Source organism: Phyllobates terribilis, unplaced genomic scaffold, assembly GCF_046119375.1.
Source record: "Phyllobates terribilis strain yellow unplaced genomic scaffold, ASM4611937v1 Scaffold_10__3_contigs__length_209671492, whole genome shotgun sequence".
Taxonomy (NCBI): domain Eukaryota; kingdom Metazoa; phylum Chordata; class Amphibia; order Anura; family Dendrobatidae; genus Phyllobates; species Phyllobates terribilis.
Window position 1 is genome coordinate 108,213,192 of NW_027362770.1, and position 25,857 is coordinate 108,239,048.

Consider the following 25,857-nt stretch of genomic DNA (forward strand, 5'->3'; position numbering starts at 1 on the left):
TGCTGTGTACTGTGCTGTGTATTGCCACCTGTGTCCTACTGCTGTGTTGTGTATTGCCGCCTGTGTCCTACTGCTGTGTTGTGTATAGCCACCTGTGTCCTACTGCTGTGTACTGTGCTGTGTATTGCCGCCTGTGTCCTACTGCTGTGTTGTGTATTGCCGCCTGTGTCCTACTGCTGTGTTGTGTATTGCCGCCTGTGTCCTACTGCTGTGTACTGTGCTGTGTATTGCCACCTGTGTCCTACTGCTGTGTTGTGTATAGCCACCTGTGTCCTACTGCTGTGTACTGTGCTGTGTATTGCCGCCTGTGTCCTACTGCTGTGTTGTGTATTGCCGCCTGTGTCCTACTGCTGTGTACTGTGCTGTGTATTGCCGCCTGTGTCCTACTGCTGTGTTGTGTATTGCCACCTGTGTCCTACTGCTGTGTTGTGTATTGCCACCTGTGTCCTACTGCTGTGCTGTGTATTGCCACCTGTGTCCTACTGCTGTGTACTGTGCTGTGTATTGCCACCTGTGTCCTACTGCTGCGTACTGTGCTGTGTATTTCCGCCTGTGTCTTACTGCTGTGCTGTGTATTGCCGCCTGTGTCCTACTGCTGTGTTGTGTATTGCCGCCTGTGTCCTACTGCTGTGCTGTGTATTGCTGCCTGTGTCCTACTGCTGTGTACTGTGCTGTGTATTGCCACCTGTGTCCTACTGCTGTGCTGTGTATTGCCACCTGTGTCCTACTGCTGTGCTGTGTATTGCTGCCCGTGTCCTACTGCTGTGTGCTGTGCTGTGTATTGCCACCTGTGTCCTACTGCTGTGTACTGTGCTGTGTATTGCCACCTGTGTCCTACTGCTGTGTTGTGTATTGCCGCCTGTGTCCTACTGCTGTGTTGTGTATTGCCACCTGTGTCCTACTGCTGTGTACTGAGCTGTGTATTGCCGCCTGTGTCCTACTGCTGTGTTGTGTATTGCCACCTGTGTCCTACTGCTGTGTTGTGTATAGCCACCTGTGTCCTACTGCTGTGTATAGCTACCTGTGTCCTACTGCTGTGTACTGTGCTGTGTATTGCCACCTGTGTCCTACTGCTGTGCTGTGTATTGCCGCCTGTGTCCTACTGCTGTGTACTGTGCTGTGTATAGCTACCTGTGTCCTACTGCTGTGTACTGTGCTGTGCATTGCCGCCTGTGTCCTACTGCTGTGTTGTGTATTGCCGCCTGTGTCCTACTGCTGTGTACTGTGCTGTGTATTGCCACCTGTGTCCTACTGCTGTGTTGTGTATAGCCACCTGTGTCCTACTGCTGTGTACTGTGCTGTGTATAGCTACCTGTGTCCTACTGCTGTGTACTGTGCTGTGTATTGCCGCCTGTGTCCTACTGCTGTGTTGTGTATTGCCGCCTGTGTCCTACTGCTGTGTGCTGTGCTGTGTATTGCCACGTGTCCTACTGCTGCGTACTGTGCTGTGTATTGCCACCTGTGTCCTACTGCTGTGCTGTGTATTGCCGCCTGTGTCCTACTGCTGTGTACTGTGCTGTGTATAGCTACCTGTGTCCTACTGCTGTGTACTGTGCTGTGTATTGCCACCTGTGTCCTACTGCTGTGTTGTGTATAGCCACCTGTGTCCTACTGCTGTGTACTGTGCTGTGTATTGCCGCCTGTGTCCTACTGCTGTGTTGTGTATTGCCACCTGTGTCATACTGCTGTGTACTGTGCTGTGTATTGCCGCCTGTGTCCTACTGCTGTGTACTGTGCTGTGTATTGCCACCTGTGTCCTACTGCTGTGCTGTGTATTGCCACGTGTCCTACTGCTGCGTACTGTGCTGTGTATTGCCACCTGTGTCCTACTGCTGTGCTGTGTATTGCCGCCTGTGTCCTACTGCTGTGTACTGTGCTGTGTATAGCTACCTGTGTCCTACTGCTGTGTACTGTGCTGTGTATTGCCGCCTGTGTCCTACTGCTGTGTACTGTGCTGTGTATTGCCACCTGTGTCCTACTGCTGTGTTGTGTATAGCCACCTGTGTCCTACTGCTGTGTACTGTGCTGTGTATAGCTACCTGTGTCCTACTGCTGTGTACTGTGCTGTGTATTGCCGCCTGTGTCCTACTGCTGTGCTGTGTATTGCCACCTGTGTCCTACTGCTGTGCTGTGTATTGCCGCCTGTGTCCTACTGCTGTGTACTGTGCTGTGTATAGCTACCTGTGTCCTACTGCTGTGTACTGTGCTGTGTATTGCCGCCTGTGTCCTACTGCTGTGTACTGTGCTGTGTATTGCCACCTGTGTCCTACTGCTGTGTTGTGTATAGCCACCTGTGTCCTACTGCTGTGTACTGTGCTGTGTATAGCTACCTGTGTCCTACTGCTGTGTACTGTGCTGTGTATTGCCGCCTGTGTCCTACTGCTGTGTGCTGTGCTGTGTATTGCTGCCTGTGTCCTACTGCTGTGTATTGTCGCCTGTGTCCTACTGCTGTGCTGTGTATTGCTGCCTATGTCCTACTGCTGTGTTGTGTATTGCCGCCTGTGTCCTACTGCTGTGTTGTGTATTGCCGCCTGTGTCCTACTGCTGTGTACTGTGCTGTGTATTGCCACATGTGTCCTACTGCTGCGTACTGTGCTGTGTATTGCCGCCTGTGTCCTACTGCTGTGTTGTGTATTGCCGCCTGTGTCCTACTGCTGTGTTGTGTATTGCCGCCTGTGTCCTACTGCTGTGTACTGTGCTGTGTATTGCCACCTGTGTCCTACTGCTGTGTTGTGTATTGCCGCCTGTGTCCTACTGCTGTGTTGTGTATAGCCACCTGTGTCCTACTGCTGTGTACTGTGCTGTGTATTGCCGCCTGTGTCCTACTGCTGTGTTGTGTATTGCCGCCTGTGTCCTACTGCTGTGTTGTGTATTGCCGCCTGTGTCCTACTGCTGTGTACTGTGCTGTGTATTGCCACCTGTGTCCTACTGCTGTGTTGTGTATAGCCACCTGTGTCCTACTGCTGTGTACTGTGCTGTGTATTGCCGCCTGTGTCCTACTGCTGTGTTGTGTATTGCCGCCTGTGTCCTACTGCTGTGTACTGTGCTGTGTATTGCCGCCTGTGTCCTACTGCTGTGTTGTGTATTGCCACCTGTGTCCTACTGCTGTGTTGTGTATTGCCACCTGTGTCCTACTGCTGTGCTGTGTATTGCCACCTGTGTCCTACTGCTGTGTACTGTGCTGTGTATTGCCACCTGTGTCCTACTGCTGCGTACTGTGCTGTGTATTTCCGCCTGTGTCTTACTGCTGTGCTGTGTATTGCCGCCTGTGTCCTACTGCTGTGTTGTGTATTGCCGCCTGTGTCCTACTGCTGTGCTGTGTATTGCTGCCTGTGTCCTACTGCTGTGTACTGTGCTGTGTATTGCCACCTGTGTCCTACTGCTGTGCTGTGTATTGCCACCTGTGTCCTACTGCTGTGCTGTGTATTGCTGCCCGTGTCCTACTGCTGTGTGCTGTGCTGTGTATTGCCACCTGTGTCCTACTGCTGTGTACTGTGCTGTGTATTGCCACCTGTGTCCTACTGCTGTGTTGTGTATTGCCGCCTGTGTCCTACTGCTGTGTTGTGTATTGCCACCTGTGTCCTACTGCTGTGTACTGAGCTGTGTATTGCCGCCTGTGTCCTACTGCTGTGTTGTGTATTGCCACCTGTGTCCTACTGCTGTGTTGTGTATTGCCGCCTGTGTCCTACTGCTGTGTACTGTGCTGTGTATTGCCACCTGTGTCCTACTGCTGTGTTGTGTATAGCCACCTGTGTCCTACTGCTGTGTATAGCTACCTGTGTCCTACTGCTGTGTACTGTGCTGTGTATTGCCACCTGTGTCCTACTGCTGTGCTGTGTATTGCCGCCTGTGTCCTACTGCTGTGTACTGTGCTGTGTATAGCTACCTGTGTCCTACTGCTGTGTACTGTGCTGTGCATTGCCGCCTGTGTCCTACTGCTGTGTTGTGTATTGCCGCCTGTGTCCTACTGCTGTGTACTGTGCTGTGTATTGCCACCTGTGTCCTACTGCTGTGTTGTGTATAGCCACCTGTGTCCTACTGCTGTGTACTGTGCTGTGTATAGCTACCTGTGTCCTACTGCTGTGTACTGTGCTGTGTATTGCCGCCTGTGTCCTACTGCTGTGTTGTGTATTGCCGCCTGTGTCCTACTGCTGTGTGCTGTGCTGTGTATTGCCACGTGTCCTACTGCTGCGTACTGTGCTGTGTATTGCCACCTGTGTCCTACTGCTGTGCTGTGTATTGCCGCCTGTGTCCTACTGCTGTGTACTGTGCTGTGTATAGCTACCTGTGTCCTACTGCTGTGTACTGTGCTGTGTATTGCCACCTGTGTCCTACTGCTGTGTTGTGTATAGCCACCTGTGTCCTACTGCTGTGTACTGTGCTGTGTATTGCCGCCTGTGTCCTACTGCTGTGTTGTGTATTGCCACCTGTGTCATACTGCTGTGTACTGTGCTGTGTATTGCCGCCTGTGTCCTACTGCTGTGTACTGTGCTGTGTATAGCTACCTGTGTCCTACTGCTGTGTACTGTGCTGTGTATTGCCGCCTGTGTCCTACTGCTGTGTACTGTGCTGTGTATTGCCGCCTGTGTCCTACTGCTGTGTTGTGTATTGCCGCCTGTGTCCTACTGCTGTGTACTGTGCTGTGTATTGCCACCTGTGTCCTACTGCTGTGTTGTGTATAGCCACCTGTGTCCTACTGCTGTGTACTGTGCTGTGTATAGCTACCTGTGTCCTACTGCTGTGTACTGTGCTGTGTATTGCCGCCTGTGTCCTACTGCTGTGTTGTGTATTGCCGCCTGTGTCCTACTGCTGTGTGCTGTGCTGTGTATTGCCACGTGTCCTACTGCTGCGTACTGTGCTGTGTATTGCCACCTGTGTCCTACTGCTGTGCTGTGTATTGCCGCCTGTGTCCTACTGCTGTGTACTGTGCTGTGTATAGCTACCTGTGTCCTACTGCTGTGTACTGTGCTGTGTATTGCCGCCTGTGTCCTACTGCTGTGTACTGTGCTGTGTATTGCCACCTGTGTCCTACTGCTGTGTTGTGTATTGCCGCCTGTGTCCTACTGCTGTGTACTGTGCTGTGTATTGCCACATGTGTCCTACTGCTGCGTACTGTGCTGTGTATTGCCGCCTGTGTCCTACTGCTGTGTTGTGTATTGCCGCCTGTGTCCTACTGCTGTGTTGTGTATTGCCGCCTGTGTCCTACTGCTGTGTACTGTGCTGTGTATTGCCACCTGTGTCCTACTGCTGTGTTGTGTATTGCCGCCTGTGTCCTACTGCTGTGTTGTGTATAGCCACCTGTGTCCTACTGCTGTGTACTGTGCTGTGTATTGCCGCCTGTGTCCTACTGCTGTGTTGTGTATTGCCGCCTGTGTCCTACTGCTGTGTTGTGTATTGCCGCCTGTGTCCTACTGCTGTGTACTGTGCTGTGTATTGCCACCTGTGTCCTACTGCTGTGTTGTGTATAGCCACCTGTGTCCTACTGCTGTGTACTGTGCTGTGTATTGCCGCCTGTGTCCTACTGCTGTGTTGTGTATTGCCGCCTGTGTCCTACTGCTGTGTACTGTGCTGTGTATTGCCGCCTGTGTCCTACTGCTGTGTTGTGTATTGCCACCTGTGTCCTACTGCTGTGTTGTGTATTGCCACCTGTGTCCTACTGCTGTGCTGTGTATTGCCACCTGTGTCCTACTGCTGTGTACTGTGCTGTGTATTGCCACCTGTGTCCTACTGCTGCGTACTGTGCTGTGTATTTCCGCCTGTGTCTTACTGCTGTGCTGTGTATTGCCGCCTGTGTCCTACTGCTGTGTTGTGTATTGCCGCCTGTGTCCTACTGCTGTGCTGTGTATTGCTGCCTGTGTCCTACTGCTGTGTACTGTGCTGTGTATTGCCACCTGTGTCCTACTGCTGTGCTGTGTATTGCCACCTGTGTCCTACTGCTGTGCTGTGTATTGCTGCCCGTGTCCTACTGCTGTGTGCTGTGCTGTGTATTGCCACCTGTGTCCTACTGCTGTGTACTGTGCTGTGTATTGCCACCTGTGTCCTACTGCTGTGTTGTGTATTGCCGCCTGTGTCCTACTGCTGTGTTGTGTATTGCCACCTGTGTCCTACTGCTGTGTACTGAGCTGTGTATTGCCGCCTGTGTCCTACTGCTGTGTTGTGTATTGCCACCTGTGTCCTACTGCTGTGTTGTGTATTGCCGCCTGTGTCCTACTGCTGTGTACTGTGCTGTGCATTGCCACCTGTGTCCTACTGCTGTGTTGTGTATAGCCACCTGTGTCCTACTGCTGTGTATAGCTACCTGTGTCCTACTGCTGTGTACTGTGCTGTGTATTGCCACCTGTGTCCTACTGCTGTGCTGTGTATTGCCGCCTGTGTCCTACTGCTGTGTACTGTGCTGTGTATAGCTACCTGTGTCCTACTGCTGTGTACTGTGCTGTGCATTGCCGCCTGTGTCCTACTGCTGTGTTGTGTATTGCCGCCTGTGTCCTACTGCTGTGTACTGTGCTGTGTATTGCCACCTGTGTCCTACTGCTGTGTTGTGTATAGCCACCTGTGTCCTACTGCTGTGTACTGTGCTGTGTATAGCTACCTGTGTCCTACTGCTGTGTACTGTGCTGTGTATTGCCGCCTGTGTCCTACTGCTGTGTTGTGTATTGCCGCCTGTGTCCTACTGCTGTGTGCTGTGCTGTGTATTGCCACGTGTCCTACTGCTGCGTACTGTGCTGTGTATTGCCACCTGTGTCCTACTGCTGTGCTGTGTATTGCCGCCTGTGTCCTACTGCTGTGTACTGTGCTGTGTATAGCTACCTGTGTCCTACTGCTGTGTACTGTGCTGTGTATTGCCACCTGTGTCCTACTGCTGTGTTGTGTATAGCCACCTGTGTCCTACTGCTGTGTACTGTGCTGTGTATTGCCGCCTGTGTCCTACTGCTGTGTTGTGTATTGCCACCTGTGTCATACTGCTGTGTACTGTGCTGTGTATTGCCGCCTGTGTCCTACTGCTGTGTACTGTGCTGTGTATAGCTACCTGTGTCCTACTGCTGTGTACTGTGCTGTGTATTGCCGCCTGTGTCCTACTGCTGTGTACTGTGCTGTGTATTGCCGCCTGTGTCCTACTGCTGTGTTGTGTATTGCCGCCTGTGTCCTACTGCTGTGTACTGTGCTGTGTATTGCCACCTGTGTCCTACTGCTGTGTTGTGTATAGCCACCTGTGTCCTACTGCTGTGTACTGTGCTGTGTATAGCTACCTGTGTCCTACTGCTGTGTACTGTGCTGTGTATTGCCGCCTGTGTCCTACTGCTGTGTTGTGTATTGCCGCCTGTGTCCTACTGCTGTGTGCTGTGCTGTGTATTGCCACGTGTCCTACTGCTGCGTACTGTGCTGTGTATTGCCACCTGTGTCCTACTGCTGTGCTGTGTATTGCCGCCTGTGTCCTACTGCTGTGTACTGTGCTGTGTATAGCTACCTGTGTCCTACTGCTGTGTACTGTGCTGTGTATTGCCGCCTGTGTCCTACTGCTGTGTTGTGTATTGCCGCCTGTGTCCTACTGCTGTGTACTGTGCTGTGTATTGCCACCTGTGTCCTACTGCTGTGTTGTGTATAGCCACCTGTGTCCTACTGCTGTGTACTGTGCTGTGTATTGCCGCCTGTGTCCTACTGCTGTGTTGTGTATTGCCACCTGTGTCCTACTGCTGTGTACTGAGCTGTGTATTGCCGCCTGTGTCCTACTGCTGTGTTGTGTATTGCCGCCTGTGTCCTACTGCTGTGTTGTGTATTGCCACCTGTGTCCTACTGCTGTGTTGTGTATTGCCGCCTGTGTCCTACTGCTGTGTTGTGTATTGCCACCTGTGTCCTACTGCTGTGTTGTGTATTGCCGCCTGTGTCCTACTGCTGTGTTGTGTATTGCCGCCTGTGTCCTACTGCTTTGTACTGTGCTGTGTATTGCCACCTGTGTCCTACTGCTGTGTGCTGTGTATTGCTGCCTGTGTCCTACTGCTGTGTGCTGTGCTGTGTATTGCTGCCTGTGTCCTACTGCTGTGTATTGTCGCCTGTGTCCTACTGCTGTGCTGTGTATTGCTGGCTATGTCCTACTGCTGTGTTGTGTATTGCCGCCTGTGTCCTACTGCTGTGTTGTGTATTGCCGCCTGTGTCCTACTGCTGTGTACTGTGCTGTGTATTGCCACATGTGTCCTACTGCTGCGTACTGTGCTGTGTATTGCCGCCTGTGTCCTACTGCTGTGTTGTGTATTGCCGCCTGTGTCCTACTGCTGTGTTGTGTATTGCCGCCTGTGTCCTACTGCTGTGTACTGTGCTGTGTATTGCCACCTGTGTCCTACTGCTGTGTTGTGTATAGCCACCTGTGTCCTACTGCTGTGTACTGTGCTGTGTATTGCCGCCTGTGTCCTACTGCTGTGTTGTGTATTGCCGCCTGTGTCCTACTGCTGTGTACTGTGCTGTGTATTGCCGCCTGTGTCCTACTGCTGTGTTGTGTATTGCCACCTGTGTCCTACTGCTGTGTTGTGTATTGCCACCTGTGTCCTACTGCTGTGTATTGCCACCTGTGTCCTACTGCTGTGTACTGTGCTGTGTATTGCCACCTGTGTCCTACTGCTGCGTACTGTGCTGTGTATTTCCGCCTGTGTCTTACTGCTGTGCTGTGTATTGCCGCCTGTGTCCTACTGCTGTGTTGTGTATTGCTGCCTGTGTCCTACTGCTGTGCTGTGTATTGCTGCCCGTGTCCTACTGCTGTGTACTGTGCTGTGTATTGCCACCTGTGTCCTACTGCTGTGCTGTGTATTGCCACCTGTGTCCTACTGCTGTGCTGTGTATTGCTGCCCGTGTCCTACTGCTGTGTGCTGTGCTGTGTATTGCCACCTGTGTCCTACTGCTGTGTACTGTGCTGTGTATTGCCACCTGTGTCCTACTGCTGTGTTGTGTATTGCCGCCTGTGTCCTACTGCTGTGTTGTGTATTGCCACCTGTGTACTACTGCTGTGTACTGAGCTGTGTATTGCCGCCTGTGTCCTACTGCTGTGTTGTGTATTGCCGCCTGTGTCCTACTGCTGTGTTGTGTATTGCCACCTGTGTCCTACTGCTGTGTTGTGTATTGCCACCTGTGTCCTACTGCTGTGTTGTGTATTGCCACCTGTGTCCTACTGCTGTGTTGTGTATTGCCGCCTGTGTCCTACTGCTGTGTTGTGTATTGCCACCTGTGTCCTACTGCTGTGTTGTGTATTGCCGCCTGTGTCCTACTGCTGTGTTGTGTATTGCCGCCTGTGTCCTACTGCTTTGTACTGTGCTGTGTATTGCCACCTGTGTCCTACTGCTGTGTGCTGTGCTGTGTATTGCTGCCTGTGTCCTACTGCTGTGTATTGTCGCCTGTGTCCTACTGCTGTGCTGTGTATTGCTGCCTATGTCCTACTGCTGTGTTGTGTATTGCCGCCTGTGTCCTACTGCTGTGTACTGTGCTGTGTATTGCCACCTGTGTCCTACTGCTGTGTGCTGTGCTGTGTATTGCTGCCTGTGTCCTACTGCTGTGTGCTGTGCTGTGTATTGCCGCCTGTGTCCTACTGCTGTGTACTGTGCTGTGTATTGCCACCTGTGTCCTACTGCTGTGTACTGTGCTGTGTATTGCCACCTGTATCCTACTGATGTGCTGTGTATTGCCACCTGTGTCCTACTGCTGTGTACTGTGCTGTGTATTGCCACCTGTGCCCTACTGCTGCGTACTGTGTTGTGTATTGCCGCCTGTGTCCTACTGCTGTGTTGTGTATTGCCGCCTGTGTCCTACTGCTGTGTACTGTGCTGTGTATTGCCACCTGTGTCCTACTGCTGTGCTGTGTATTGCTGCCCGTGTCCTACTGCTGTGTATTGCCACCTGTGTCCTACTGCTGTGTACTGTGCTGTGTATTGCCACCTGTGTCCTACTGCTGTGTACTGTGCTGTGTATTGCCACCTGTGTCCTACTGCTGTGTTGTGTATTGCCACCTGTGTACTACTGCTGTGTACTGAGCTGTGTATTGCCGCCTGTGTCCTACTGCTGTGTTGTGTATTGCCACCTGTGTCCTACTGCTGTGTTGTGTATTGCCACCTGTGTCCTACTGCTGTGTTGTGTATTGCCGCCTGTGTCCTACTGCTGTGTTCTGTATTGCCACCTGTGTCCTACTGCTGTGTTGTGTATTGCCGCCTGTGTCCTACTGCTGTGTTGTGTATTGCCGCCTGTGTCCTACTGCTTTGTACTGTGCTGTGTATTGCCACCTGTGTCCTACTGCTGTGTGCTGTGCTGTGTATTGCTGCCTGTGTCATACTGCTGTGTATTGTCGCCTGTGTCCTACTGCTGTGCTGTGTATTGCTGCCTATGTCCTACTGCTGTGTTGTGTATTGCCACCTGTGTCCTACTGCTGTGTGCTGTGCTGTGTATTGCTGCCTGTGTCCTACTGCTGTGTGCTGTGCTGTGTATTGCCGCCTGTGTCCTACTGCTGTGTACTGTGCTGTGTATTGACACCTGTGTCCTACTGCTGTGTACTGTGCTGTGTATTGCCACCTGTATCCTACTGATGTGCTGTGTATTGCCACCTGTGTCCTACTGCTGTGTACTGTGCTGTGTATTGCCACCTGTGTCCTACTGCTGTGTTGTGTATTGCCGCCTGTGTCCTACTGCTGTGTTGTGTATTGCCGCCTGTGTCCTACTGCTGTGTACTGTGCTGTGTATTGCCACCTGTGTCCTACTGCTGTGCTGTGTATTGCTGCCCGTGTCCTACTGCTGTGTATTGCCACCTGTGTCCTACTGCTGTGTACTGTGCTGTGTATTGCCACCTGTGTCCTACTGCTGTGTTGTGTATTGCCGCCTGTGTCCTACTGCTGTGTTGTGTATTGCCACCTGTGTCCTACTGCTGTGTTGTGTATTGCCACCTGTGTCCTACTGCTGTGTACTGTGCTGTGTATTGCCGCCTGTGTCCTACTGCTGTGTTGTGTATTGCCGCCTGTGTCCTACTGCTGTGTTGTGTATTGCCACCTGTGTCCTACTGCTGTGTTGTGTATTGCCGCCTGTGTCCTACTGCTGTGTTGTGTATTGCCGCCTGTGTCCTACTGCTGTGTTGTGTATTGCCGCCTGTGTCCTACTGCTTTGTACTGTGCTGTGTATTGCCACCTGTGTCCTACTGCTGTGTGCTGTGCTGTGTATTGCTGCCTGTGTCCTACTGCTGTGTGCTGTGCTGTGTATTGCTGCCTGTGTCCTACTGCTGTGTATTGTCGCCTGTGTCCTACTGCTGTGCTGTGTATTGCTGCCTATGTCCTACTGCTGTGCTGTGTATTGCCGCCTGTGTCCTACTGCTGTGCTGTGTATTGCCGCCTGTGTCCTACTGCTGTGTTGTGTATTGCCGCCTGTGTCCTACTGCTGTGTACTGTGCTGTGTATTGCCACCTGTGTCCTACTGCTGTGCTGTGTATTGCTGCCCGTGTTCTACTGCTGTGTGCTGTGCTGTGTATTGCCACCTGTGTCCTACTGCTGTGTACTGTGCTGTGTATTGCCACCTGTGTCCTACTGCTGTGTTGTGTATTGCCGCCTGTGTCCTACTGCTGTGTTGTGTATTGCCACCTGTGTCCTACTGCTGTGTTGTGTATTGCCGCCTGTGTCCTACTGCTGTGTACTGTGCTGTGTATTGCCACCTGTGTCCTACTGCTGTGTACTGTGCTGTGTATTGCCACCTGTATCCTACTGCTGTGCTGTGTATTGCCACCTGTGTCCTACTGCTGTGTACTGTGCTGTGTATTGCCACCTGCGTCCTACTGCTGCGTACTGTGCTGTGTATTGCCGCCTGTGTCCTACTGCTGTGTTGTGTATTGCCGCCTGTGTCCTACTGCTGTGTACTGTGCTGTGTATTGCCACCTGTGTCCTACTGCTGTGCTGTGTATTGCTGCCCGTGTCCTACTGCTGTGTATTGCCACCTGTGTCCTACTGCTGTGTACTGTGCTGTGTATTGCCACCTGTGTCCTACTGCTGTGTTGTGTATTGCCGCCTGTGTCCTACTGCTGTGTTGTGTATTGCCACCTGTGTCCTACTGCTGTGTTGTGTATTGCCACCTGTGTCCTACTGCTGTGTACTGTGCTGTGTATTGCCGCCTGTGTCCTACTGCTGTGTTGTGTATTGCCGCCTGTGTCCTACTGCTGTGTTGTGTATTGCCACCTGTGTCCTACTGCTGTGTTGTGTATTGCCGCCTGTGTCCTACTGCTGTGTTGTGTATTGCCACCTGTGTCCTACTGCTGTGTTGTGTATTGCCGCCTGTGTCCTACTGCTGTGTTGTGTATTGCCGCCTGTGTCCTACTGCTTTGTACTGTGCTGTGTATTGCCACCTGTGTCCTACTGCTGTGTGCTGTGCTGTGTATTGCTGCCTGTGTCCTACTGCTGTGTGCTGTGCTGTGTATTGCTGCCTGTGTCCTACTGCTGTGTATTGTCGCCTGTGTCCTACTGCTGTGCTGTGTATTGCTGCCTATGTCCTACTGCTGTGCTGTGTATTGCCGCCTGTGTCCTACTGCTGTGCTGTGTATTGCCGCCTGTGTCCTACTGCTGTGTTGTGTATTGCTGCCTGTGTCCTACTGCTGTGTACTGTGCTGTGTATTGCCACCTGTGTCCTACTGCTGTGCTGTGTATTGCTGCCCATGTCCTACTGCTGTGTGCTGTGCTGTGTATTGCCACCTGTGTCCTACTGCTGTGTACTGTGCTGTGTATTGCCGCCTGTGTCCTACTGCTGTGTTGTGTATTGCCGCCTGTGTCCTACTGCTGTGTTGTGTATTGCCACCTGTGTCCTACTGCTGTGTTGTGTATTGCCGCCTGTGTCCTACTGCTGTGTACTGTGCTGTGTATTGCCGCCTGTGTCCTACTGCTGTGTTGTGTATTGCCGCCTGTGTCCTACTGCTGTGTTGTGTATTGCCACCTGTGTCCTACTGCTGTGTTGTGTATTGCCACCTGTGTCCTACTGCTGTGTTGTGTATTGCCACCTGTGTCCTACTGCTGTGTTGTGTATTGCCGCCTGTGTCCTACTGCTGTGTTGTGTATTGCCGCCTGTGTCCTACTGCTTTGTACTGTGCTGTGTATTGCCACCTGTGTCCTACTGCTGTGTGCTGTGCTGTGTATTGCTGCCTGTGTCCTACTGCTGTGTGCTGTGCTGTGTATTGCTGCCTGTGTCCTACTGCTGTGCTGTGTATTGCTGCCTATGTCCTACTGCTGTGCTGTGTATTGCCGCCTGTGTCCTACTGCTGTGCTGTGTATTGCCGCCTGTGTCCTACTGCTGTGTTGTGTATTGCCGCCTGTGTCCTACTGCTGTGTACTGTGCTGTGTATTGCCACCTGTGTCCTACTGCTGTGCTGTGTATTGCTGCCCGTGTCCTACTGCTGTGTGCTGTGCTGTGTATTGCCACCTGTGTCCTACTGCTGTGTACTGTGCTGTGTATTGCCACCTGTGTCCTACTGCTGTGTTGTGTATTGCCGCCTGTGTCCTACTGCTGTGTTGTGTATTGCCACCTGTGTCCTACTGCTGTGTTGTGTATTGCCGCCTGTGTCCTACTGCTCTGTACTGTGCTGTGTATTGCCGCCTGTGTCCTACTGCTGTGTTGTGTATTGCCGCCTGTGTCCTACTGCTGTGTTGTGTATTGCCACCTGTGTCCTACTGCTGTGTTGTGTATTGCCACCTGTGTCCTACTGCTGTGTTGTGTATTGCCGCCTGTGTCCTACTGCTGTGTTGTGTATTGCCGCCTGTGTCCTACTGCTTTGTACTGTGCTGTGTATTGCCACCTGTGTCCTACTGCTGTGTGCTGTGCTGTGTATTGCTGCGTGCTGTGCTGTGTATTGCTGCCTGTGTCCTACTGCTGTGCTGTGTATTGCTGCCTATGTCCTACTGCTGTGCTGTGTATTGCCACCAGTGTCTTACTGCTGTGTGCTGTGTATTGCCGCCTGAGTCCTACTGCTGTGCTGTGTATTGCCGCCTGTGTCTTACTGCTGTGTGCTGTGTATTGCCGCCTGTGTCCTACTGCTGTGCTGTGTATTGCCGCCTGTGTCTTACTGCTGTGTGCTGTGTATTGCCGCCTGTGTCCTACTGCTGTGCTGTGTATTGCCGCCTTTGTCTTAGCGCTGTGTGTTGTGCTGTGTATTGTCGCCTGTGTCCTACTGCTGTGTATTTCCGTCTATGTCCTACTTCTGTGTTCTGTGCATTGCCGCCAGTGACCTGCTGCTGTGTGTTGTGATGTGTATTGCCACCTTTGTCCTGCTGCTGTGTATTACCGCCTGTGTCCTGCTGCTGTGTTGCACTGTGTATTACCGCCTATGTCCTACTGCTGTGTGCTGTATATTGTCGCCTGTGTCGTACTGCTGTGTGCTGTGCTGTTGTGTTGTGCTGTGTAATTAGCCATGTTTCCACCAGACAGGTCACCTTGAATTACACAGAAAATGCTTATAATTACATGTAATATACAGTACTGTGCAAAAGTTGTAGGCAGGTGTAGAAAAAATGCTGCAAAGTACAACTGTTTTTAAAAATAGAAGTGTTAATAATTTATTTTTATCAGTTAACAAAATGCAATGTGAATAAACAAAAGAGAAAACTAATCAAATCAATTATTGGTGTGACCAAAACAGCATCAAATCTTCTAGGCACACTTGCACAAAGTCAGGGATTTTGTAGGAGTTACCAGTTATATCAAACTGATTACAATGATCATTATTTTAATATGTAGGTTGAAAGACAGTAAACAGGAGATTTAATAATGGGTGAGGAACGGCCAAACTCTGTTAGAAAGGTGACATTATGGAAGACAGTTTCACGTCAAAGGTCGTACACCATGGCAATATAGAGAACAGTAACAAGACACCAGGTAGTTATACTACATCATCAAGGTCTCTCCCAAGCAAAGATTTCAAAGCAGACGGATTTCAAGAAGCACCCAGAAATGGCCAACGTTGAGGACAGTAGAAGCAGTGGTCGGTCAAAGAAACTTAGTGCAGTGGATGAAAGACACGTGATTACTTCCCTTCAAAATCAGAAGATGTCCAGCAGTGCCATTAACTCAGAACTGTCAGCAATCAGTAGGTTGTGTACTTATTCTTTCATTTCTGTGAGTATTTGTGTCTAACACAAACGATATGGATTGATAACAGTCATATCAGCTATACCCATCTTCTCTTCGGGAAAGTCTGGCCAGAAGTGGTCTTCATTGAAAAAATATGGCCAAAAAACATGGAAACAGGGCAAAGTGACTCAATTATGCACGAAAACATTGAAACTTGGGTTTAGAAAAATAGCATCAGGTGTTCGGGCCTGAGGAGTTAAAATTTGATATATTTGGCTGTAACAGAAGGCAATTTGTTTGTCGAAGGATTGGAGAGCATAATAATGAGTGTCTGCAGACAACAGTGAAACATGGTGGAGGATCTTTGCAAGATTGAGGCTGCATTTCTGCTAATGAAGTTGAGAATTTGGTCAGGATCAATGATGTTCTAAAGCTTGAGAAAAGGGTATGTCCTGAAACGTAGTCACAGCTGAGTTAGCTGACACTGCAAACTCTGTAAACTCTTGTGGAAAAAGGAAAATTCCTTGGAAATAGATGTGGGTGATTATTTGGCTATACTGTAAGATGTCATGCTATAATGGACGTTATTGAATATTTTATTAAGAAGCACGTGAACACAATTCTACGAGTACACCAGTTATTTATATGAAGTTCTCGATGCGGAGATACTTATTCATGAAGCAATACCGTCAGGGAGGCGTCAGTTTGGTTCCAAATTTATTCCGCAGCAGGACAACGACAACAGAAATACAGCCAATGTCATTACATGACATCAGATATCGCTATTAAACTGCAATTTAACCGTTTATCTGCAGGTTAATAGCGATATCTGATGTCATGTAATGACATTGGCTGCAGATATACGGTTAAATTGCAGTTTAAAGGGAATCTGTCACAAGATTTTTCCTATGTAAGCTTAGAGCAGCATGATGTAGGGGCAGAGAACCTGATTCCATAGATGTAGGACTGGTCTGATTGGTGCAGTTTTAATAAAATCCCTGTTTTCTCTGCTGCAGATCTAGCACTTTTCTGAATGCTGAGCGCTGTACCACCCTGCCCACACCACTGATTGGCAACTTTCAGTGTACACTGTGCATAGGCAGAAAGATACCAATCTGTGGTGGCAGTTAGACAGAGCAGTAGAACTACATGGCACAAAACAGGTCCTTTAGTGATACTCTCCAGCTGATAAAACAGCGATAAAAAACTACGACAAGCAGCTCAGTAATTGATAAATCACTGGAATCAGGCTCTATGCTGCTCTCAGAATGGAATCAGGCTCTATGCTGCTCTCAGATTAAATAGAAAAAAACCTGGTGCCAAATTCCCTGTAATTGTGATAGAATCATGTCAGGCCGCTGTATTGAAAGCGGGCTCCCAGAATAAAATTTACTTTATTCCTCCTGGGAGTTTCCAGCTTTCAATGATACAGATTTGCCCGGCGCAGCTAGAGTCAAAGCTCACAGCACTGAGCAGCAACTGAAAGCACGCCCAACACTTTGAATGACAGCCGGTTCTGCACAGATGCACTGCAGAGCAGGCTGTCAGTCAACGTGCCAGGGTGTACACACAGCTGCTACTCACACTGCCATGGGCAGTGACAGTAGGCTCGCCTGTAGGGTAAAGAAACACAAGGAGTGCTGGAAGTGATGATCTGGCCCCCACAGAGTCATGATCTTAACAAAATCCAGTGTGTCAGGTATTACATGAAGAAGCAGGAGGATTTGAATAAGTCTACATCACAAGAAGATCTGTGGTGAGTTCTCCGAGATGTTTGTGTGCAGTGCACCTAGAAGAATTGATGCTGTTTTGAAGGCACAAGCTGGTGACACCAAATATTGATTTGTTTTAGATTTCTGTTTTGTTCATTCACTTTACAGTTTATTTTTTATCTATTAACAAAATGCAAACACTTCCATTCTTGAAATCATTCTAACTTTGCAGCATTTTTTCCACACCTGCCTACAACGTTTGCACAGGACCGTTTGTAAATGACAGGATCACAAAATATGAAAATAATAAAGAAACACAACCGACCTTCATGATGTCAGGCAGGTGGGACAGGTAGTAAAGGTCAAGATGAGCATTTGCAGCGGTCAGGGCTAAAAGGTATTCGTTCCGTGCCTCCGCCAGCTGCTGTGTGCAGTCTGACAACTGTGATGAAAACTAAGGAAAAAAAATCAATGTATAAAGACATGACATAAACTTAGAATAAATAAATAAATAGAGAGACTCGGGTCTGGCTAAGACCGTGTGTCTCACTCTGAAGGGTCGCTCTTAAGGGTCTAATCAGAAATATAACCCCTCACCACCACTCTTCATCTGACAATATGTTTGTTTCATCCACAGGTATGTCTCCTGCACCCAATATCTGCTGTATTCATTGATCTTTGCTAATATCAATCTATCTGTCCTGGGTATGTCTCCACCTACATGTTATAGTATAAAAAGGCAGAGATGTGGCATGTGATGGACAAATCAGTCTTAGATTAGTCCGTAAAGATGACCTCAGAAGAGACCCTGACAATCGGCTGCCGCCAGTGATGCAAGAACCTGACAGCAAGTATTTCATTTCCCTGCAGCGCCACCAATGGACAAGGGAATCATTACACAGTTCTCATTGAAATCAGTTGACTTTTCAAGTAATGTACAGATCCACCAGATCTTTGAGTGAGAGAGTCCACTATTTGTAGCTGGTTCAGGTCAACTCTGGAAACACCACCCGTTCACACGACTTGCATGAAGACCCAGGTCAAGGACCTCATACACTTTAGACTAATGTCGGCCGAATCCTGCCGATGTTGAAGGGTACGGCTGATGTGTAAGGGTGCACACCAGCCTACTGATGGTCAGGAGAGATGTCGATCACATTACTCTCCTGGCGATAAGCCGCCGGACAACAGGTCAATTGGCGTCTTTCTCATAAAGAACATAGGAGCGCTCATGTGTATGGGAAAAACATTTATCCTAAGCAATTGTCAGCCATCTAATGTGTATGGCCAGCTTACTGTCAGCGTGGCTCACCCAAGAGGCGAGTCTTCCTCAGAATTATTCCCAATTCAGATGTCAGCAAGCCAAAATTTTCATTCATAGGCAGTAAGGTTTAGCATTTACTAGATAAGTGGAAAAAGGAGAAAAAGCCAGCCCAGCGCAGTTGCCTAGTCCCTCCAAAGCATCATCATGAGTAAGGATGCTAAGTGCACCAGAAACGCATTGATGTTTTCATATACGGACCATGTGAAGATGCGTTAATCACATACAAATAAAGCTGAAGATTTCATACATTTGAGCTGGATTCCTCCTACCATATTCCATTTACTAGAGACAGCCAAATCAGATCTCATGCTTTGCACTGAGGAGGGGCAACATCCCGAAACACGTGTCTGCAAATTGAGATTCTGGTTTGGCTTTTAAACTAAGTCATGTGACAAGGCTTGTTAAAGGGTCAATATTAACTTTTAGGATCACTATTTCCAATAGGTGGCGCTAGAATTCAAATCCTCTTCCTCTCTGAAGAGGCATAATGTCTAATACACCTTTGCACATAATTCACTGTACATGAAATTGGACTTGGACAAAAGAAAGGTTAATAGAGGCAGCATGCTCGCTCAATGGTTTGCACTGTAGCATTGCAGCGCTTGAGTCCTGGGTTCAAATCCCACCAAGGACAACATGCAAGGAGTTTGTTCTCCCCCTCTTTACATGGGTTTCCTCCAGGTTCTCCTGTTTCCTCCCACACTCCAGAGACATACTGAAAGGGAATTAAGTTTGTGAGCCCAAATGGGGACAGTGATGATGATAATGTCTGTAAAGCACTTTTGGAATTAATGGTGATATGTAAACTAGTAAAATAATAGGCTGCAATGCAAAAGTATAATTTTCATTATGTCAGGACTATAAATGGTATTGTACATATTTATTTTTCCCCAGCATAAACTCAGACAAGCGTTAAACATCCTATCCATATATTTTTGGAGCATGGAAGGAAACCGGAATATCCCAAGAGAAAATTCACCCAGCATGGGGAGAACATACAAAGTGTGCAAATGTTGCTCCTGGCCCTGCTAAAATCCAATTGCAGCAATACTAATCATTGACCCTTGTTCCGTCAATCATTCTAAGACAAGGTCTGATACTGGTGCTAAACAAATATCTGGCAAACGGTAAAAAAAATAAAAAAATATAAAATAAACTGCAGATTACAAGGGAAATCTGCATAGGAATGTGCTTACTATACACCTGAAGAAGGCAGTGCCTGGCTGCTATCTGCTGCTTCCCAGGCTGCTGGCACTAATCCTGGCTTTAATTTCTCTGTACTTCTCTCAGCTCTTTAGAATAATTGTCGGCTGAGTGTTCTGACAAGTAAACCCGATGTATTAAACCCTTCTCTCCTGCCAGGAAACTATTCCAAGATCTTACTATTCTTCGTACCTTGGCGCTGAGCTTCTGCAGACTGGCTTTGGAGTGGAAGATACCTTGGTGACTCTTCTTTAACCTGGGGAGAAGAACACACATGAGCCCGGATTACCCTCTGATCAACAATAGTCCCAATACTAAAAAACATGAAACTCCATTATCATCACGTGTGGCTCATTTCCCAATGTTCTGGCTGCTAAAATTAAAGAGGACCTGATATTTGTGATAAATATGTAATTTTGAGCTGAGTACCAAGCCGAGTTGCTTAAAGAGTCTACACAATGATCAAGTCACTATTGGGATGAAGCTGGTCTGATGCCTACAGGTTTGGATTTTGTCACCCAGGCAATGAAAACCATCTCGAATGTCCACTAGAGCGAGAACTGCTCATAGCCGAAAACTCTTCAGGAAACCCCCTCCACAAAGTCCATACACCTCTATATATATATATTCAGTGACTACAGCTGCTTATGCTCATTTTCTCCTCCATCATATCTTTCTGACTACCAGTCACCGACTCCTAACTTTTCCTCCTTCCTCTGGCAACCCTCGCTAGCAGGCAATCACTGAGAAAACACCCGACTCCCATCCCTAGTCCTGTATCACTACAGGACTAGGTGTCTCATGCCTCCTGGTAAACTGCTGTGTGTAACCCCACTCCCACCACTGATTAGCAGCTTTCTGCCTATGCACAGTGTACACAGAAAGCTGCCTATCAGGGGTGTGGGCCGAGTTATACACAGCTCAGCATTCAGAGCACTGCTAGATCTGCACCAGAGGAAACTGTGATTGCATCAAAATGACAGCATGCAGCCAAGAGAGGGATACATCATTGGAATCAGGGTCTCAGCCTCTATATCATGCTGCTTTCAGATTACAAAACAAAACCTGGTGGCAGCTTCTCTTTAAAGTGTAACTAAACTTTCCCCATGTTTTGCAAGCACTTTAGTTGCCTGTAGATCAGTGGTGGTCTGCATCTTAATCCTTTAGAAGTAGGCAGAGAAACTTTAATTAAGCATTATATGATCATTCTGACATGAATTGTCAAGTAAGTGGACCAGCCTCATCAGGTCTATGAGATCTATTTAATAATGTGTCAGCCTTAAGTGTAATGACAAAACCCAGTTTTTATTAAAATGTCCAAAAATATTAACAAACTTCCATGGCATGCTGGGATTTGCAGTGTCCCCCCAGCTGGAGAGTCACAGGCTGCAGTACAGCAGCCATAGACAACAGCATGCTCGACCTCCATCCAATCCAAACTCTTCCTTACCCATGTGTGCAGGTAAAAAGAAATCGGGCCGGGTAATAGTAATCCGTGGGGGGAATAGTTGGGTCACAGTAGCCAAGCATTTATTGCCTGTAGTGTAAGCGAGCAGGGAGAGAGGGCAAGTAACCAGAGAAGAAAGAGAACGCTGCAAGGCCTGAGAAATTTTACCCTAAAATTGGATAATTCATTGCTTATCCTATTTTAGACTGGATCAACATTCAACAAGGAATATGTCCCCTCAAATTTATTTGTCTCGCAGCATCCTGCCTTAAAGGGAAATCGATCAGCATGTTTTTGCTATGCAATCTGAAAACAGTAGAAGTTGGGGGCTGAGACACAGATTTCAGCGATGCGTCACAGTTAGGCTGTGTGCTGTTACTTACAAGGAAGGTTTTATCACTAGGACATTATCATTGCTGAGACTAGCGGCCTCCTGCCAAGTTGTTCGACTCCACCCCATCCTCTGATAAGCAGCTCACTGTCTATAGACAATGTACATACAGAGACTGGTGTGGGCGGGGTTAGCTTTCTCAGCTCTGCTGCATTCTACATCTAAGAACTCTGATTGTATCACAACTGTTACACCCAGTAATCCAAGTGATACATCGCTGGGATTCAGCTTTTATTTTCTACACTATGCTGCTCTCAGATGAGGTAGCAAAAACTTGCTGACAGATTCCCTTTAAAAAAGTCAGACTGACATAGTCACTACTGGGGACCTGGGTGTACTCAAGGATTATAGACAGCCTGACATAACAGAAACCGCTAAGGATCCCATCCTCTATTTCATTTATTTACAATAAGTAATAATAATGGCCTCCGCACCAAACATTGGGGTGCGCCTCTTATGACTAGGGACCACTACGAGTACCAATCATACGAGTACCAAAAATACCAAGTATCAGGATATGACCCAAAACTTGGTATTTGATCCAGCTAAGTCGACACTAAGCAATCTGTGCCCCTCCGATAACGTACAGAGGAAACATCTGCTTCCAGCGATCAGATATCCGCGTATACTCATTGTGTAAGCAGCAACTGGACAAGAACCAAGCTAAAAATAAAAGATGAAATACATTAAGAATTTTATGAACATTTTTGAGAAAGCTCAGGAGCCCCACAACTTTCTTCAGATGCTGCTGGAGACCCCGCCACTGAGCTAATCGTGAGAGTGCAAATGTTTTCCGATGCTGCTGCCCGTTTGTACTGTAGTCGTGTATAGCTGTTAAAATGTAAAGAATGAGCTTTATACAAAAGTTGGGAAAGTCTGTAGTATATACTGCGAATAAAAGGTAATAAGCTCCGATCATACATGTATTGTCCCTTATCTGTAGTCCACGCTTTCCGGGTGATGTCCTCATGCTCCTCAACAGTGCAGGAAGCTTAGCGCTGCCAGCTCAGCATTCACTTCATAGCAATCTTCTGTCTGACATGTGACAGCGCGGTCAGCCGCCCTACAGCTGTACGAGCATTGTATGAGGATACTGCTCGGTGCGCAGAGCGCCCGCACAGGAGGCCATTCTGATCAGTCTTCTAGGCAGGTATGCAGGGCCTGATCCCACTACATAGGGAGGTGTGATGTTACATAGGGCTGCAGTTAACATCTACTACATTACCTATACTAGGAGAGTTATCGCTGTTATTTGTGGTGTTACATAGGACTGCAGGTAATATATACTACATTATCTGTACTCAGAGTTATCATTGTTATCTGTGGTGTTACATAGGGCTGTATGAAACATCTACTACATAATCTGTAATCAGAGTTATCCCTGTATTATTTGTGGTGTTACATAGGACTGCAGTATCACCTACTACATTATCTTTATTCAGAGAGTTATCCCTGTATTATTTGTGGTGTTACATAGGACTGCAGTATCACCTACTACATTATCTTTATTCAGAGAGTTATCCCTGTATTTTTTGTGGTGTTACATAGGACTGCAGGGGACATCTACTTCATCATCTGTACTCAGAGTTGCAAATTGTCTCTTCAGAGAGGAAGAGGACCAGAACTCTAGTGCCACCTACAGGAAGTAGCAATCCTAAAAGTCTACAGTGACCCTTTAACGAGCCTTGTCACATGACTTAGGATATAAGCCAGAACCAGAAACTCAATTTGCAGACATTGTGTTTCGGGGTACTGCCCCTCATCAATGCAAAGTGAGCCTTGTCACATGACTTAGGATACCAGAACTCACACTTTGCACTGATGAGGGGCAGTACCCCGAAACACAGTGTCTGCAAATTGAGTTTCTGGCTTATATCCTAAGTCATGTGATAAGGCTCGTTAAAGGGTCACTATTGACTTTTAGGATTGCTACTTCCTGTAGGTGGCACTAGAGTTCTGGTCCTCTTCCTCTCTGAAGAGACAATTTGCATATTTCCCAGAGGAGCATTGCGGCTTTAAAAGTCTCCTCACCGTGACATGCTTAACATGTCACTCTCTGCAAGGAGAAAATGTTACCCCTTAGGAACTCAGAGTTATCACTGTGTCACATCTTTTTTGGGGGGAGGTGGAATGTGGTAAGTAATGCCTTGGGGCTTATGAACATGATCTTTTCTGACACCAGCAATGTCCTTACTTTCAGGTCACACTTACAGTACACAAGTCCCCGGGGTTACATCTCCTACCGGCACAGGCTTGGACTAGCCCACAGGTGAATCCCCTGGTGGGCCCCTGTGCAGGAGAGGCCCCCACCCTCCTATATGAGTAATAGTTGGCACAATAGAATTCATTCACTATGTACAGACAGAGGCAGTATGTCATCATTCATGTAACAAACTACCCAGTGTGTTATTATGTAGAAGCAGGGGTAAATGTGTGAATGAGGGTAATGGAATACTAGCTTACAGCTGAATGTAGGGCCCAGGAGCCGTTGTCACAGGTGGTCCCTAGCCACCCCAGTCCGACCCTGTACGGGCACGTGGTGTCACACCCAGGATTAGTGTTGTAGGAGCCCTGCTTGATTCCTATGCTAGCAGTGCCAGCGACAACCATAGGCTTGCTTATTGTGAACCTACTAATGGAAGGAAGGTAATTAAAGACCCCTTCCTTAAAGCCATGTCATGTTTACAGAGGAGAATGCAAGTTTTCCAGGCTCGATGTCACAGGACACCTTCACTCGGATGTAGATCAGGATGTACAAAAATACATAAAACAGCATAGTTAATTCATTATTATTCTCCAAAGGGAATAGATCTCATGTTCAGCTCTAGACTGCGATGTCATTACAATAATCTATGGCTTTATGAGCCTCACACTGGCATCTTCAGGGCCAGCAATGAAACGTTTACAGTGTTTGCGGAATAAAAAGATAAAACAAACAAAAATACAAAAACTTTAAAGCGTAACCGTCATTTTACTTTTATTTCATTAATTAGTAGTATATGTGAAAAGAAGCAACTTTATAATACAGCTCATCATAGAAACCTGGTTCTTTCACTCTCAGTTTAGGGGTAAAATCTGCATTTAGTGAAGACAAATATTCCTATAACTGAGATAGGAGACCAACGTTGGTGCTTTTAATATTCTATGGAGGGGGAGGAGCTAGAAACAGACACTGTAAAGCAAGTTCTCCAGAAATGACAGTTACAGTTCTCCATAGAACATTATGATCACCAACTGTCATATCCTATCTCACAGGGGGAAAGTCTGTATTCAACGAAAAGAATTGAGAATGAATACTCAATCCAGGAAGAAAAAGAAGCAGATTTCTGAATAAGATATATATTACCAAGTTTCCTATTTTCACGTGTACTATTAACTTCTTAAAGTAAACGACGGCTACACTTGAAAGGTTGCAGGCAGGTTTGCCTTGTCTGTTGGCTCCAGTGGAAAGTTTCTCACCTCGCTTCAGCATCAGCGGCCTTCTCTTTCGCCACTTCGCTAACACGTTCCATCTGGACGTAACGCTTTTTGGTTTTGCTGACTTCTTTCACAGTGTCTAGTAATTCATTCTGAACTTTCAAGAGTTGCTCTATGCTCTGGCAAGACAAAAGGGAATGGTTTCTTTTAAAAAACGATATGGCGCATTTAGTCTTCTTTAAAACTCAGCGTGCCATTTGGAGAAACCTTCAGTTAATACAATGAGTCAATTTTCAGCCCTTCATTAATCTTCAGACTCCCCAATATGCAATCTGAAGCCTGATACAAGTTTCAGATTTGTCTCTTTTGGGAGTGCCTCTCCCAGTAACATAGGCTGGATGTGAGCTCTGGGTGTATCCCGTTTGCAGCTGTCTTTATTAGCTCATATTTCAGCACTGCTTCTATCCTGTACTTTTTTCATCTTCATGTGCATTCCTCCTTTTCTATAGGCTGATTTATCTGCCCTCCCTGAGACTGTAGATACTTTCTCCACTCTCTATGCTGTGGAGATCTGTGTACAACCAATTACATGCCATCTCTAATACTGACCATCCCTGGAGAAACTGTGCATGAAACATATCTGATCTGGTAGGTAACATAGTAACATAGTTTTTAAGGTTGAAGGAAGACTAAGTCCATCTAGTTCAACCCATAGACTAACATGTTGATCCAGAGGAAGGCAAAAAAAAACCATGTGGCAAACACTAAGCTCCACATTGGGGAAAAAAATTCCTTCCTGACTCCACATACGACAATCAGACTGGTTCCCTGGATCAACGCCCTATCAAGGAATCCAGTATATATAACCTGTAATATTATACTTTTCAAGAAAGGCATCCATGCCCTTCTTAAATTTTAGTAGTGAATCACTCATTACAGCATCATGCGGCAGAGAGTTCCATAGTCTCACTGCTCTTACAGTAAAGAATCCGCGTCTGTGATTATGATTAAACCTTCTTTCCTCCAGATGTAGAAGATGCCCCCTTGTCCCCGTCTCAGGCCTCAGAGTAAAAAGATCAGTAGAAAGGTCTTTGTACTGTCCCCTCATATACGTGTACATAGTAATAAGATCACCCCTAAGCCTTCGTTTTTCCACAGTAAATAACCCCAAGTGTAATAACCTGTCTTGGTATTGCAGACCTCCCAGTCCTCTAATAACCTTGGTCGCTCTTCTCTGCACCCGCTCTAGTTCAGCTATGTCTTTCTTATACACCGGAGACCAGAACTGTACACAGTATTCTAAGTG

General features: G+C 47.8%; 1 protein-coding gene across 1 annotated transcript in view; it reads right to left on the bottom strand.

The window, feature by feature from the left end:
• The window catches only part of FCHSD1 (FCH and double SH3 domains 1), a 180,204-nt gene that overhangs the window by 56,797 nt on the left and 97,550 nt on the right, over nt 1–25,857 (bottom strand). The window contains exons 6-8 of the mRNA XM_073649733.1: nt 24,594–24,730; nt 19,489–19,552; nt 17,095–17,223 (exon numbers count right to left, since the gene is read on the bottom strand). Coding sequence (XP_073505834.1) covers nt 17,095–17,223; nt 19,489–19,552; nt 24,594–24,730 — 330 coding nt within the window. The remainder of the gene's footprint in view (nt 1–17,094; nt 17,224–19,488; nt 19,553–24,593; nt 24,731–25,857) is intronic.